Source organism: Heterodontus francisci, chromosome 26 (assembly GCF_036365525.1).
Source record: "Heterodontus francisci isolate sHetFra1 chromosome 26, sHetFra1.hap1, whole genome shotgun sequence".
NCBI classification, from domain to species: Eukaryota; Metazoa; Chordata; class Chondrichthyes; order Heterodontiformes; family Heterodontidae; genus Heterodontus; species Heterodontus francisci.
In genome coordinates, this window is record NC_090396.1 from 67,456,406 (window position 1) to 67,468,921 (window position 12,516).

The 12,516-nt window shown below is 42.3% G+C and overlaps 1 protein-coding gene across 3 annotated transcripts in view; it reads right to left on the bottom strand.

Annotated features, from left to right (window-relative positions):
* Nucleotides 1-10,001, bottom strand: part of nol11 (nucleolar protein 11) — a 30,839-nt gene extending 20,838 nt beyond the window's left edge. For 2 of the 3 annotated variants that reach the window (XM_068058493.1, XM_068058492.1), the window contains exons 1-6: nucleotides 9,831-10,001; nucleotides 9,212-9,325; nucleotides 6,608-6,664; nucleotides 3,548-3,696; nucleotides 2,628-2,685; nucleotides 936-1,077 (exon numbers count right to left, since the gene is read on the bottom strand). In XM_068058493.1, coding sequence (XP_067914594.1) covers nucleotides 936-1,077; nucleotides 2,628-2,685; nucleotides 3,548-3,696; nucleotides 6,608-6,664; nucleotides 9,212-9,325; nucleotides 9,831-9,962 — 652 coding nt within the window. In that variant the 5' untranslated portion in view covers nucleotides 9,963-10,001. The remainder of the gene's footprint in view (nucleotides 1-935; nucleotides 1,078-2,627; nucleotides 2,686-3,547; nucleotides 3,697-6,607; nucleotides 6,665-9,211; nucleotides 9,326-9,830) is intronic. The other variant, XM_068058494.1, reaches the window with a different exon arrangement.
* Nucleotides 10,002-12,516: the final 2,515 nt, after the last annotated feature.

Consider the following 12,516-nt stretch of genomic DNA (forward strand, 5'->3'; position numbering starts at 1 on the left):
CAAGTTAACTGGCAATGGCAGAATTCTCAACTGATATTGAGCCTGGAGCCAGATTTTTGAAGGTTGCAGTGACAGTAACTCATACTGACTGAAAAGCAACACTAAACTGTACTATTCCCTTGGAATTAATACCATTGTTACACTATCAGTCTTGTTTTGGACTTATTCCAATATCAGTGCAAATCTGGCAATATTTTCAGATAGTAGTCCTGCACTTCCCTTCATACACTCCAAGGATGAGTCTTGATCACACATTATTTGTGCTGGTTCCTAATGTAGCTTCAAACTTCAGTGGGTACTGTGAGAGTGACAGAAGGTGTGTCTTCTGCACGAGTGGCAAAGGTATAAAACTTATTTGCAATATAACAGTACAGGAATAGTTCAAGGAGCCTACAGCATTGTATCTGTTCTCAAATGCCTGCGACACACATGGCTGACCTTCACATTTATCTTTTATTTTATTTAGAGATACAGCACTGAAACAGGCCCTTCGGCGCACCGAGTCTGTGCCGACCATCAACCACCCATTTATACTAACCCTACATTAACCCCATATTCTCTACCACATCCCCACCATTCTCCTACCACCTACCTACACTCGGGGCAATTTACAACGGCCAATTTACCTATTAACCTGCAAGTCTTTGGCTGTGGAAATAAACCAGAGCACCCGGCGGAAACCCACGCAGACACAGGGAGAACTTGCAAACTCTGCACAGGCCGTACCCAGAACTGAACCCGGGTCGCTGGAGCTGAGAGGCTGCGGCGCTAACCACTGCGCCACTGTGCGCAGTACGCATACAACCACTGGTAGCTATCCAAAGGTATGAAAAATTATATTAAGTTATAGTTGATTTATAAAGCCACATATTAGCTAGCATTTTCTAAAATATTCTTCATTTAAGCTGTACATAATTGAACTGAACACAACTTACATAAACACATCAGGATGTTGCCCTCTTGTTTCAGGGAAAGCACAAAACTCAAAGGAGAGCCATTCTCTTCTCCTGACTCCAATTTAAACTTGTGCTGTACATTGGGGTTTAGTTTCTGTGCATATAGATGGAACATCCTGTCCTATAAATAAAAACAATCTTTGAACTATTAAAATATTAAAAATTTTACTCCTGAATACAATAAACTATCAAGTCAGCACCTCCTCACCCCAACTGAGGGCAAGTGATTGCAGAGTGGAGAAAGGTAGAAACTAGTATTGAACCACTTAATCGCACAACAATCCAAAGTGAGGGTGTTGACTATTTCCTGGTATTATTTTCTTCAATAAGCCTCCATAGATCTTGCGCCATGCATACTTAGAACACTGACAGCTTACTCCCAGCCCTTCAGCAACACTTCCCTAAAATGGTCGATGGAAAGCATGCAAGAGTGATTTGTGAAGACCTCAACTCAAGAGAATTCCCAAAGTGACTTGGCTCAGATTAGGGACCCAGCACTCTGATTTCAGCATTGTGCTGTTTCACATCAAACAATTTGAAAAAAAATCAAACAGTTCACTGTTGCCAATAATGCTATGTCATTTGTCATATCCTACTTTCACACTGCACAACTACAACGGACGAGAAACAGGGATTGCAGCTAACAAATTAAGTGTTTAGCAATGAATAAAATCAGAATTATTTAAATACATTCCCCATTAATTAGAAGACAGCTGTATCAATGCAACAGAATAAATTTCAACATTAGTACAGGTCAGTCATTTGTTCGTCTTAAAGAATGCTCAATTTTAAGGTGGAACATAACACTGCATTGAAGTTCAATGTGGTTACAGAAAAAAGCCTACTGGAAAAAACTGGTACAATTTAATAGAAACATCAACTTTCAGCCACTGCTTGCTCCAGAAAAAAAAGCCTCGTTTTTTTTTTAAATTGAGAAACTGAGGCTCTTGGTTCAGGGCAGGACTTCAGTAAGGCTGAAAAGAATAGAAAAGACAAAATAAATTCAGAAAGTACCGATTAAAGTTTGTGGTTTAAAAACACAGATTGCAAGATAGCGATCTTAGGAAAAATTGAGGGATGTTGTGATGAATCTTCATTTCAATAAGATGAAATATGTTCAAGTACTGGAGCACGCGCTCCCAAGCTGACACTAGGACGAACACCAGAAGACTGACGCGAGCACAGAGGATAGCATCTCATTTCATTGTATGAAACATTTTGTTGATGACCATGACGTACTCCATCTTTATCCAAACTAAAGAATTTTATAAAAAGCATTCTCGGGATGTGGGCGTCACTGGCACTAATTGCTCATCCCTTGTTTCACTGTGAAGGTGGCAGTGAAGGTGCTCCCACAGTGCTGTTAGGGAGGAAGTTACAGGATTTTGACCCAGCAACAGTGAATGAATGGTGATATGACCAAGTCAAAATAGTTTATGATTTGGAGGGGGTCTTGGAGGTGATGTTCCCACAAATCCCTTGCCCTTTATACTTTTAGGTGGCAGAGGTTGCCGTTTGGGAGGTGCTGTCGCAGAAGTCTTGGTGGGTTGCTGTTGTGCACCTTTTATATAGTATGCACCACAGCCACAACGGTGGTGTAAGGGGTTGATATTTAAGCCAGCAAATGAGGTGCGGGTCAAGCTGTATTAACCCAATGTACTTCTTGCATACCTTTTCTGTGACAAACAATACAACAGGGCTGCCAGCTTCCAGTAAAGTATCACTCCACCTATAAATAAAAGGGATTACATATTTATCCAAACACTTCAGCAAACCAAAACAAACAGACTGCTACTCTCAGTTATCTAAAAATAATTTTCAAGAGCAACAGAGACCTAAAAGCAAATTTAAACAGTTACCTAGTCTCAGGTCATTTTCATAAATCTTCCAACTTTGCTTTTATGGTTTATGACATCATCTGAACACAAGATTAAATTACTGATTTATAATTTACTTCGTGACGTCCATTAGCAGCTGTGCATATTAAGGAAAGGGGATGGAATTAAGTAAGGGTTGGTCGAGGTGGTGAGGATAAGTAGTTGTTGAATTATGTGATTTCCACAGGGGCAGCAACTGGGTGCTTGTTGGCATCAACGCTAAGCTATGGATGGTGAAAAAAGTAAATCAGGATTTCTGTTGCTGATCGCTATCTAGTGATAATGCATCTGTGCTTGGTGAGGATGTTAAGCTTGGCTGGATGCCCTTCACTGCTGAAAGAGCAAATACTACTCGGGCAAGGTCACAGATCGCTATCAGCTCCTGGGAAATTGCACCCTGGCTGAGATTAGCAAAGTCAGCACTGACCAAGAATCAAAACTGGGTTCTTCCTGCTCTGTATAGCTAACTACCAAACTTAGTGCATTTATCCACCAGGAGAGACGAATTCTCAGCCATAATTTATCTTCTCATCAACTCCTCCACAAAATTACAAGCAAGTCTGAAGCATTTCTCATTCCCAATTCACAAAGTACCTCCAGAGAAAAAATTTAAGACGAAGTAAACAAAAAAAGTTATGCAAAGATGTTTTTAAAAAATCCTTACAGCAACATTAACAATGTACAATCTTGCTGCACACATCTACAGATACTAACCTGATGACTTCACCTTTTGATAGGACACTTTCAATTTCCTGCTGTGGAGCTGACAGAATTACATCAAGTTGTCTCACACTTCCTCTTTCAAAAAGCACCAGAGGTTCTATGTCCGGTAATGTATGTATCTGGTAGATGTCAGCGGCTAACTGAAATGCATTGGAAGTAAGAATGAGATGGATTAACAGTGACTTCCATTTCCTTTGTAACCTTTTCCTCTTGGATCCACAACACAAACATCTTTCCCAAGTATTACTGAAAAAAGGAGCAATAAGACGACTGTTTCTCCAATCAAGCCTCGATAATATGATAGGAAGTACAAAGACTTAACAGCACAATCTTACTGCAGGGCACAAAGAAGAATAAAAGCTAAATAATGTATAAAGTCAACCAAATTCCAGTCGCCACTCCTCAACTTTCCCCCCCACCCACGAGAAACTGAAATTTCTAATGTCCAAAATAAAGGCATAAACAAAAGTAAAAACATTTCATAATACGATTGAATCTAGCTATGGAATTGACCTGTCTATCTCCGCATGCCGCATTAAAGATTTTACTTGAAGATCTCAGCTTTTCCCAAAAGCCTAGACTTGGGAGAATATTTTTGGAGTTACCTTCACTTGGGGTTGTTTTAAAATGCAAGTTAAGAGGAACTGCCTAAAATGTGACAGACAGTGGCCAGAATGTGCAACTGCACCTTGCCAACCAGAGTAAATATTAACAGAAAGCACGAGCAAACAATACAGCAGGAAGCTGTTGAAGGAAAGGTGGGCCCTTCAGTCCCTCAAGCCTGTTCCAGCATTCAATTACATCATGGACGATCTCCCCCGTGATCTATAACCAGTAATATCCTTGCCCAACATAAATCTATCAATCTCAGATTTGAAACTGTCAATTGACCCACAGCCTCAACAGCTTTTTGGGGAAGCAGAGTTCCACTACCCTATGTGTGAACTACTTCCTGACATCACCCCTGACCAGCTTAGTTCTAATTTCAAGGTTATGGCCCCATGTCGAGAAGAAACAGTTCCTCTCTGACTACTCTATTAAATCCTTTAATCCTCTTAAAACACCTCAATTAGATCATCCTTAATCTTCTATACTTAAGAGAATACAAGCTTGGCCAATGCATCTGGTCTTCATAATTTAACCCTTTTAGCCCCTGTATCTTTGTAGGGAACCTCCACTGCACCTCCTTCAAGGCTAGTAAATCCTTTCTGGTCGCAACACTACCAGAAGGACGTGGAGGCTTTGGAGAGGGTACAGAAGAGGTTTACCAGGATGTTGCCTGGTCTGGAGGGCATTAGCTATGAGGAGAGGTTGGATAAACTCGGATTGTTTTCACTGGAACGACGGAGGTGGAGGGGTGACATGATAGAGGTTTACAAAGTTATGAGCGGCATGGACAGAGTGGATAGTCGAAAGCTTTTTCCCAGGGTGGAAGAGTCAGTTACTGGGAGACATAGGTTTAAGGTGTGAGGGGCAAAGTTTAAAGGGGATGTGTGAGGCAAGTTCTTTACACAGAGGGTGGTGAGTGCCTGGAACTTGCTGCCAGGGGAGGTGGTGGAAGCAGGTACGATAATGACGTTTAAGAGGCATCTTGACAAATACATGAATAGGATGGGAATAGAGGGATATGGTCCCCGGAAGTGCAGAAGGTTTTAGTTTAGTCAGGCATCAAGATCGGCGCAGGCTTGGAGGGCCGAATGGCCTGTTCCTGTGTTGTACTGTTCTTTGTTCCTCAGGTGTGGAGTCCAGAACTGAACGCAGTACTCCAGATGGGGTCTAACCAGAGTTCTATACAGCTGTAACATAACTTCCACCCCTTTGTATTGCAGCCCTCTTAAGACAAAGGCCAACACTCCGTCGTCTTTTTAATTATTTTTTTGTACCTGTCCACTAGCTTTCAGTAATTTCTGTACTTGGACCACTAAATCTCTTTGCTCATCTACAGTTTATTGCTGCTGGCCATTTAAAAAATACTCTGATCTATCGTTCTTAGATCCAAAGTGGATGACTCCAGAGTTTTACACATTGAATTCAACCTGCCTCAGTTTTGCCCATTCACTTAATCTACAAATGTTCCATTGCAACTTTCTGGGGAACAAAGGGATTTCGAAACAGAATGGGATTAGAACCATGGCTCAAGTGGCGAATCAACAGCAGCGCGACTGTTTGGGCGTAACCACCTGTTTTTGCATAGTTTCTTTATAATTCTACATATGTAAGGTTTACAGACAGGAAGCACATGCTCTGTGCAAGGTTTTAATGATAATTGATCCCTTATGGTGCTGCACACGGGAAATCAAGACTAAGTAAACTTTCCAGATGAGCTTATTCCACATTGACACCCTGTGGTCACAGCCCATAACTTCACGCAGACTTCAACGCGACAATAAAGCACCAGCTATTGAGTTAGCAACTAGGGAGTAAAAACAGTTCAGTGAAAAATTAGTTCAACGAATATTGAAACCCCTACCACAGAGCCAACTGCAAGTGTAAGGTATTGCAAGTAAATCTAATCTTAAAATGTTATTAATACAGTTGACATAGGGGTTTTCAACATATTTTGCAATTGAATGTTTTGATCCACCTATCATTTTAGCGTATAATAGGTATAAATGAGAGACAGATGGGGGGAAAGAGAAAGAAAGAGAGAACGTCTTACCTTGAATATTGCCCTTTATTCAATAGAAAACGTTGCACTGTTCTGCTCTATGGCCACAGAAATATAATTTCCAAATATAGGTAAAATTCAAGAGCTATTTAAAGCATTTTGTACTGTAGAGTAAATAAACTACCTGCTTCACATAAACAAAAATAAATCCTTCCTTTCTTGTACGCAATTGCGCAATTTGCCGAATCATTAGATTTACTTAATAACTCACTTTTAAATTGGACTATAATCCTCATGGTCGCATATATTTTTTATAACCCTCAGGGTGGTATTGAGTTTGTTTCAGAAATACCAATTCTTAATGATAAATATTTTATGAAGCGGAATTATGTTACTTCACTTTGTATTTCAGGTAAAGTGAACCCATGTGATTCTCAACCTACTGTTGCTTTAAATGTTTTTTCCAGATTGACATCTTCATCCTTCCATATCCTTAAAACCTAGAAGGCAATGAAATAAAAAAAATGTTAAATGTTGGACCTCAAATGATAATCAATCTAAATGTAATAGAAGACAGAGGGTAACAGTGGAAGGGTGCTTTTCTGAATGGAGGGCTGTGACTAGTGGTGTTCCGCAGGGATCAGTGCTGGGACCTTTGCTGTTTGTAGTATACATAAATGATTTGGAGGAAAATGTAGCTGGTCTGATTAGTAAGTTTGCAGACGACACAAAGGTTGGTGGACTTGCGGATAGTGATGAGGATTGTCAGAGGATACAGCAGGATATAGATCGGTTGGAGACTTGGGCGGAGAAATGGCAGATGGAGTTTAATCCGGACAAATGTGAGGTAATGCATTTTGGAAGGTCTGATACTGGTGGGAAGTATACAGTAAATGGCAGAACCCTTAGGAGTATTGACAGGCAGAGAGATCTGGACGTACAGGTCCACAGGTCACTGAAAGTGGCAACGCAGGTGGATAAGGTAGTCAAGAAGGCATACGGCATGCTTGCCTTCATCGGTCGGGGCATTGAGTATAAAAGTTGGCAAGTCATGCTGCAGCTGTACAGAACCTTAGTTAGGCCACACTTGGAATACTGCGTACAATTCTGATCGCCACACTACCAGAAGGATGTGGAGGCTTTGGAGAGGGTACAGAAGAGGTTTACCAGGATGTTGCCTGGTCTGGAGGGCATTAGCTATGAGGAGAGGTTGGATAAACTTGGATTGTTTTCACTGGAACGATGGAGGTGGAGGGGCGACCTGATAGAGGTTTACAAAGTTGAGTGGCATGAACAGAGTGGATAGTCAGAAGCTTTTTCCCAGGGTGGAAGAGTCAGTTACGAGGGGACATAGGTTTAAGCTGCAAGGGGCAAAGTTTAATGGGGATGTGCGAGGCAAGTTTTTTTTTAAACACAGAGGGTGGTGAGTGCCTGGAGCTTGCTGCCGGGGGGAAGTGGTGGAAGCAGGTACGATGGTGACGTTTAAGAGGCATCTTGACAAATACATGAGTAGGATGGGAATAGAGGGATACGGATCCTCGAAGTGCAGAAGGTTTTAGTTTAGACAGGCATCATGATCGGCGCAAGCTTGGAGGGCCAAATGGCCCGTTCCTGTGCTGTACTGTTCTTTGTAATCAGTTTCTCTTTTTATGCAAGTTCGTGCTCATGAAGGCGATCTGAATGTCAGGGCCATTCATTCCTGGCATGTTACCTGCATGAAGTACAAATAAGCTAGGTGCAGAATCAGCACCTCAGTTATTCTGCCCCAAGTCTTTAAGGACAGCAGTAACTGCACTTTGAAGAGCCCCCATACTAACCATTATCATGGTGTCACTGAAATGACCAATACGTGCCAAATTATGGTTAGTTTGTACTATTGACCCTTGGTCACAAGGAAATAGTGCAAACACAACACAAAACACCCTTATAGTAGATATACACACAGAGCTTTCATCCCATCAGTTCAGATCGGATTTGCTGTTGGGTTACAGATCTAGGAGGGGGGAAAGACATCTACTTTGGAGTGGCTTGGTTACAGTCTCACTTGGAAAGAGTAAAATTGAAATCAAACAACAGATCACACTGTTCACTTTCTTGATTTGGAACACTGTTTTCTCTCAATTTTACAATCATCAGGGATGATGAAATCCTATCTGAGCAAAAAACAATAAAGGCCACAAAAGGAATTTAAAACAAACATTAAATATATTAAAACTACAAGTTTACCAAATTTCTATTTCAAATCCTACAGTATCTATTTACAACCAGAAGCAATCTCAATCTGATTACACTTCTATGAAGCACCTTGGGATGTTTTTTCTACAATAATGATGTTACTATAAATGCAAGTTTGTTATTGCACCTTGGTTTATACAGCCTGGTTATGAGGAGTTCCAGGAGGGAGCTTTGCACATGCATCCAAGTACACACTCAGAGTTGCTCTAAACTGCTAATGTTTCTTACATTACAACAATGTCTACACTTCAAAATATTTCACTCATTGTAAATCATTTTATTTTTTATTTATTTAGTGATCCAGCACTGCCTTCGGCCCACCGAGTCTGTGCTGACCATCATTTATACTAATCCTACATTAATCCCATATTCCTACCACATCCCCACCTTCCCTCAATTCCCCTACCACCTACCTATACTAGGGGCAATTTATAATGGCCAATTTACCTATCAACCTGCAAGTCTTTGGCTGTGGGAGGAAACCAGAGCACCCGGCGAAAACCAGGGACACTGGGAGAGCTTGCAAACTCCACACAGGCAGTACCCAGAATTGAACCCGGGTCGCTGGAGCTGTGAGGCTGCGGTGTTAACCACTGCGCCACTGACATAGATGGGAGTGTTTGCAACCTGAATGTAACTGAGTAAGCAGTTCAGTTCATTAAGAGTCCAGGATGTCTAAGGGACTTGCTGAGCACTGAGCCTTTTTTGACAATGTACTGGAGTTACACATGACTATCAAATTATATTGCAACTTTACCAAACACACAGAAAGAAACAACTACTTGAAAACCCAATTTCTTTATATTCCTTACCTTATGATCATGAGTAACAACATATTCTCCAGTACAGCTGTTGTAGACAGCAGGGCATGATATTTTTTGAGTTTGTTTGACCGTCCAACTTCCAAGAGGCTTTTGGTCTGACACCTTCACAACACCAAGCAGAAAACACACAAGAATACAAACTGCATTGATGTAAGCACTTTTCTAGATTCTTACAACTTAGTGCATTGCATAAGACGTTAAACCAAGGCCCCCGCTTGCTCTCTCTGGTGGACGTAAATGATTCCATGGCCTTATTTCAAAGAGGAGCGGGGGAGTTATCTCATCCTTCAATTATTATAAAAATGATCTAGGCAATATCACATTACACACAGCAAACTCCCACAAACAGCAAATTGGCGTTTCCTACATGACAACAGTGACTACACGGTTATATAAATCTTTCTATTCCTGCGGTGCCCATTAGCCGCGGAAGAGACTGAGCTGCTGTTTGTGTCCAACATTTTCTGGCCCCTGGCTCCCATCTCCCTTTCACGGATTTAACGGGGCGGGGGAGGCAGAGCTAGTACCGATGAGGCGCTGTTAAAGTGTCAATCGCCAGAATAAACACACTCCAAGGGCCATCATCATCATCCCGTGGTTTCTTTACCTTGTAGACCGTGACGGTCCGATCTTCATGAGTGATAATGACACGGTCAGGCCCAGCGGCCTCCACACCGCGCACGGCGGCGGCGCCACTCGGTAACCCGCACAGCGTAAACTCCTCGCACAGCCGCGCCATCTTGACTCGCCGCCTCCTCCTCCGCGCGCCTGCGCACCACGAAACTCCGGCTATAGCAGGCAAGAGGCGCCGCCGGAATCCAGCGGCCTCCCGCCACAGCGCCCTCTCACGGCAGGGAAGATCACACAATCTCTTCAGCAAGAAGCGAACCTGTCCAAGTCTCAATCATACCAGAAAGAACAGCGGGAGAGGGGATGCTCACCTTAGCATTGTAATGCAGTTGCAATGACGGGGCAACTGCCAGTGTTCGCTGTCATTACAACTGTGAGCCTGACAGCAACTTCCAACGTCTGCACATTTGCGGAAATCCAGAAGTTGCATCAATTCCCTACTCAGCATCATAGAGTAGAATGGTTACAGCACAGGAAGGAGCCATTCGGCCCATCGAGTCAATTCACAGCGATTCAACTGGTCCCGCTCCCCCACCCTTTTCCCATAAACTTCACACGTTTTAAAAAAATCTTTAGGTGCAATTATCCAATTCCCTTTTGAAATCGACAATTGAGTCTGTCTGTCCCACACTCTCAGGTAGGGCATTCCAGATCCTAACCACTCACTGCATAAAAAAATGTTTTCACATGTCAGCTTGGGTTGCCAGGGATAGATCAAATAACTATAGACCAGTCAGTCTGACCTTGGTGGTGGGCAAATTATTAGAATCAGTTCTGAGAGATAGGATAAACTGTCACTTAGAAAGGCACGGATTAATCAGGGATAGTCTGCATAGATTTGTTAAGGGAAGGTCATATTTTACTAACTTAATTGAGTTTTTTGAGCAAGTAACAAGGAGGATTGATGAGGGTAGTGCAGTGGATGTTGTCTACATGGATTTTAGTAAGGCATTTAACAAGGTCTCACATGGCAGACTGGTCAGAAAAGTAAAAGCCCATGGGATACAGGGGAATGTGGCGAGTTGGATACAAAATTGGCTCAGTGACAGGAAACTAAGGGTAGTAGTCAATGGATGTTTTTGCGAATGGAAAGCTGTTTCCAGTGGGGTTCCACAGGGCTCAGTGTTGGGTCCCTTACTGTTTGTGGTATATATTAATGATTTGGACTTAAATGTGGGAGGCATGATTGGGAAATTTTCGGATGACACAAAAATGGCCGTGTGGTTGATAATGAAGAGGATAGCTGTAGACTCCAGAATGGTATCAATGGTTCGGTTGAGTGGGCAAAGAAGTGGCCAATGGAATTCAATCTGGAGAAGTGTGAGGTGTTGCATTTGGGGAGGGCAAACAAAGCAATAAACGGGCGGATATTGAGAGGGGTAGAAGAAGTGAGAGACCTTGGAGTGCATGTCCACAGGTCCCTGAAGCTGGCAGGACAGGTAGATAGAGTGGTGAAGAAGGTATATGGATTGTTTTCCCTTATTGGCCGAGGTATAGAATACAAAAGCTGGGATGTAATGTTGGAACTGTATAAAATGCTGGTTAGGCCACAGCTGGAGTATTGCATACAGTTCTGGTCACCACATTACAGGAAGGACATAATTGCTCTGGAGAGAGTACAGAGGGGATTTACAAGAACATTGCCAGGGCTTGAAAATTGCAGCTATGAGGAAAGACTGGATAGGCTAGGGTTGTTTTCCTTGGAACAAAGGAGGCTGAGGGGTGACTTAATTGAGGTGTACAAAATTATGAGGGGTCTAGATAAAGTAGACAGAAAGGACTTGTTTCCCCTAGCAGAGAGATCAATTACCAGGGGGCACAGATTTAAGGTGATTGGTAGAAGGATTAGAGGGGAAATGAGGAAAAACTTTTTCACCCCGAGGGTGGTACTTGTCTGGAATTCACCGCCCGAATTGGTGGAGGCAGAAATCCTCAACTCATTTAAAAGGTACCTGCACCTGCACCTGAAGCGCTGTAACCTGCAAGACTGTGGACCAGGTGCTGGAAGGTGGGATTAGATTTGGGTGGCTAGTTTTTTCAGCTGGCGCAAACATGATGGGCTGAATGGCCTCTTTCTGTGCCGTAACTTTTCTATGGTTCCATGGTTGGTTCTTTTACCAATCATCCTAAATCTATGTCCTCTGGTTCTCGACCCCTCCACCAAAGGGAACTGTTTCTGTCGATCTACTCTCTGTAGACCCTTCATGATTTTGAACAACTCTATCAAATCTCCTCTCAACTGTCTCTTCTTTAAGAAGAACACCAACTTCTCCAAACTTTCCTCGTAACTCAAGTCCCTAATCCATAAAAGGATTCTCGTGAATCTTTCCTGCATTTCTGTCTAAAGCCTTCACATCATTCCTAAAATGCAGTGCCCAGAATTGGACACAATACAACAGTTGGGGCGGAAACAGTGTTTTGTAAAGATTCAACATACTTCTTTGCTTATGTACTTCATGCTTTGATTTATAAAGTTCAGGATTCCATATACTTTTTTAACTACTTTCTCAACCTGCCCTGCCACCTTCAATGATTTGTGCACATATACTCCCATGCACCCGCTTTAGAACTGCACCCTTTACTTTGTTTGCCTCTCCTCATTTTTCCTATCAAAATATATCACTTCACATTTCTCTTCATTAAATTTCATTTGCCACGTGTCT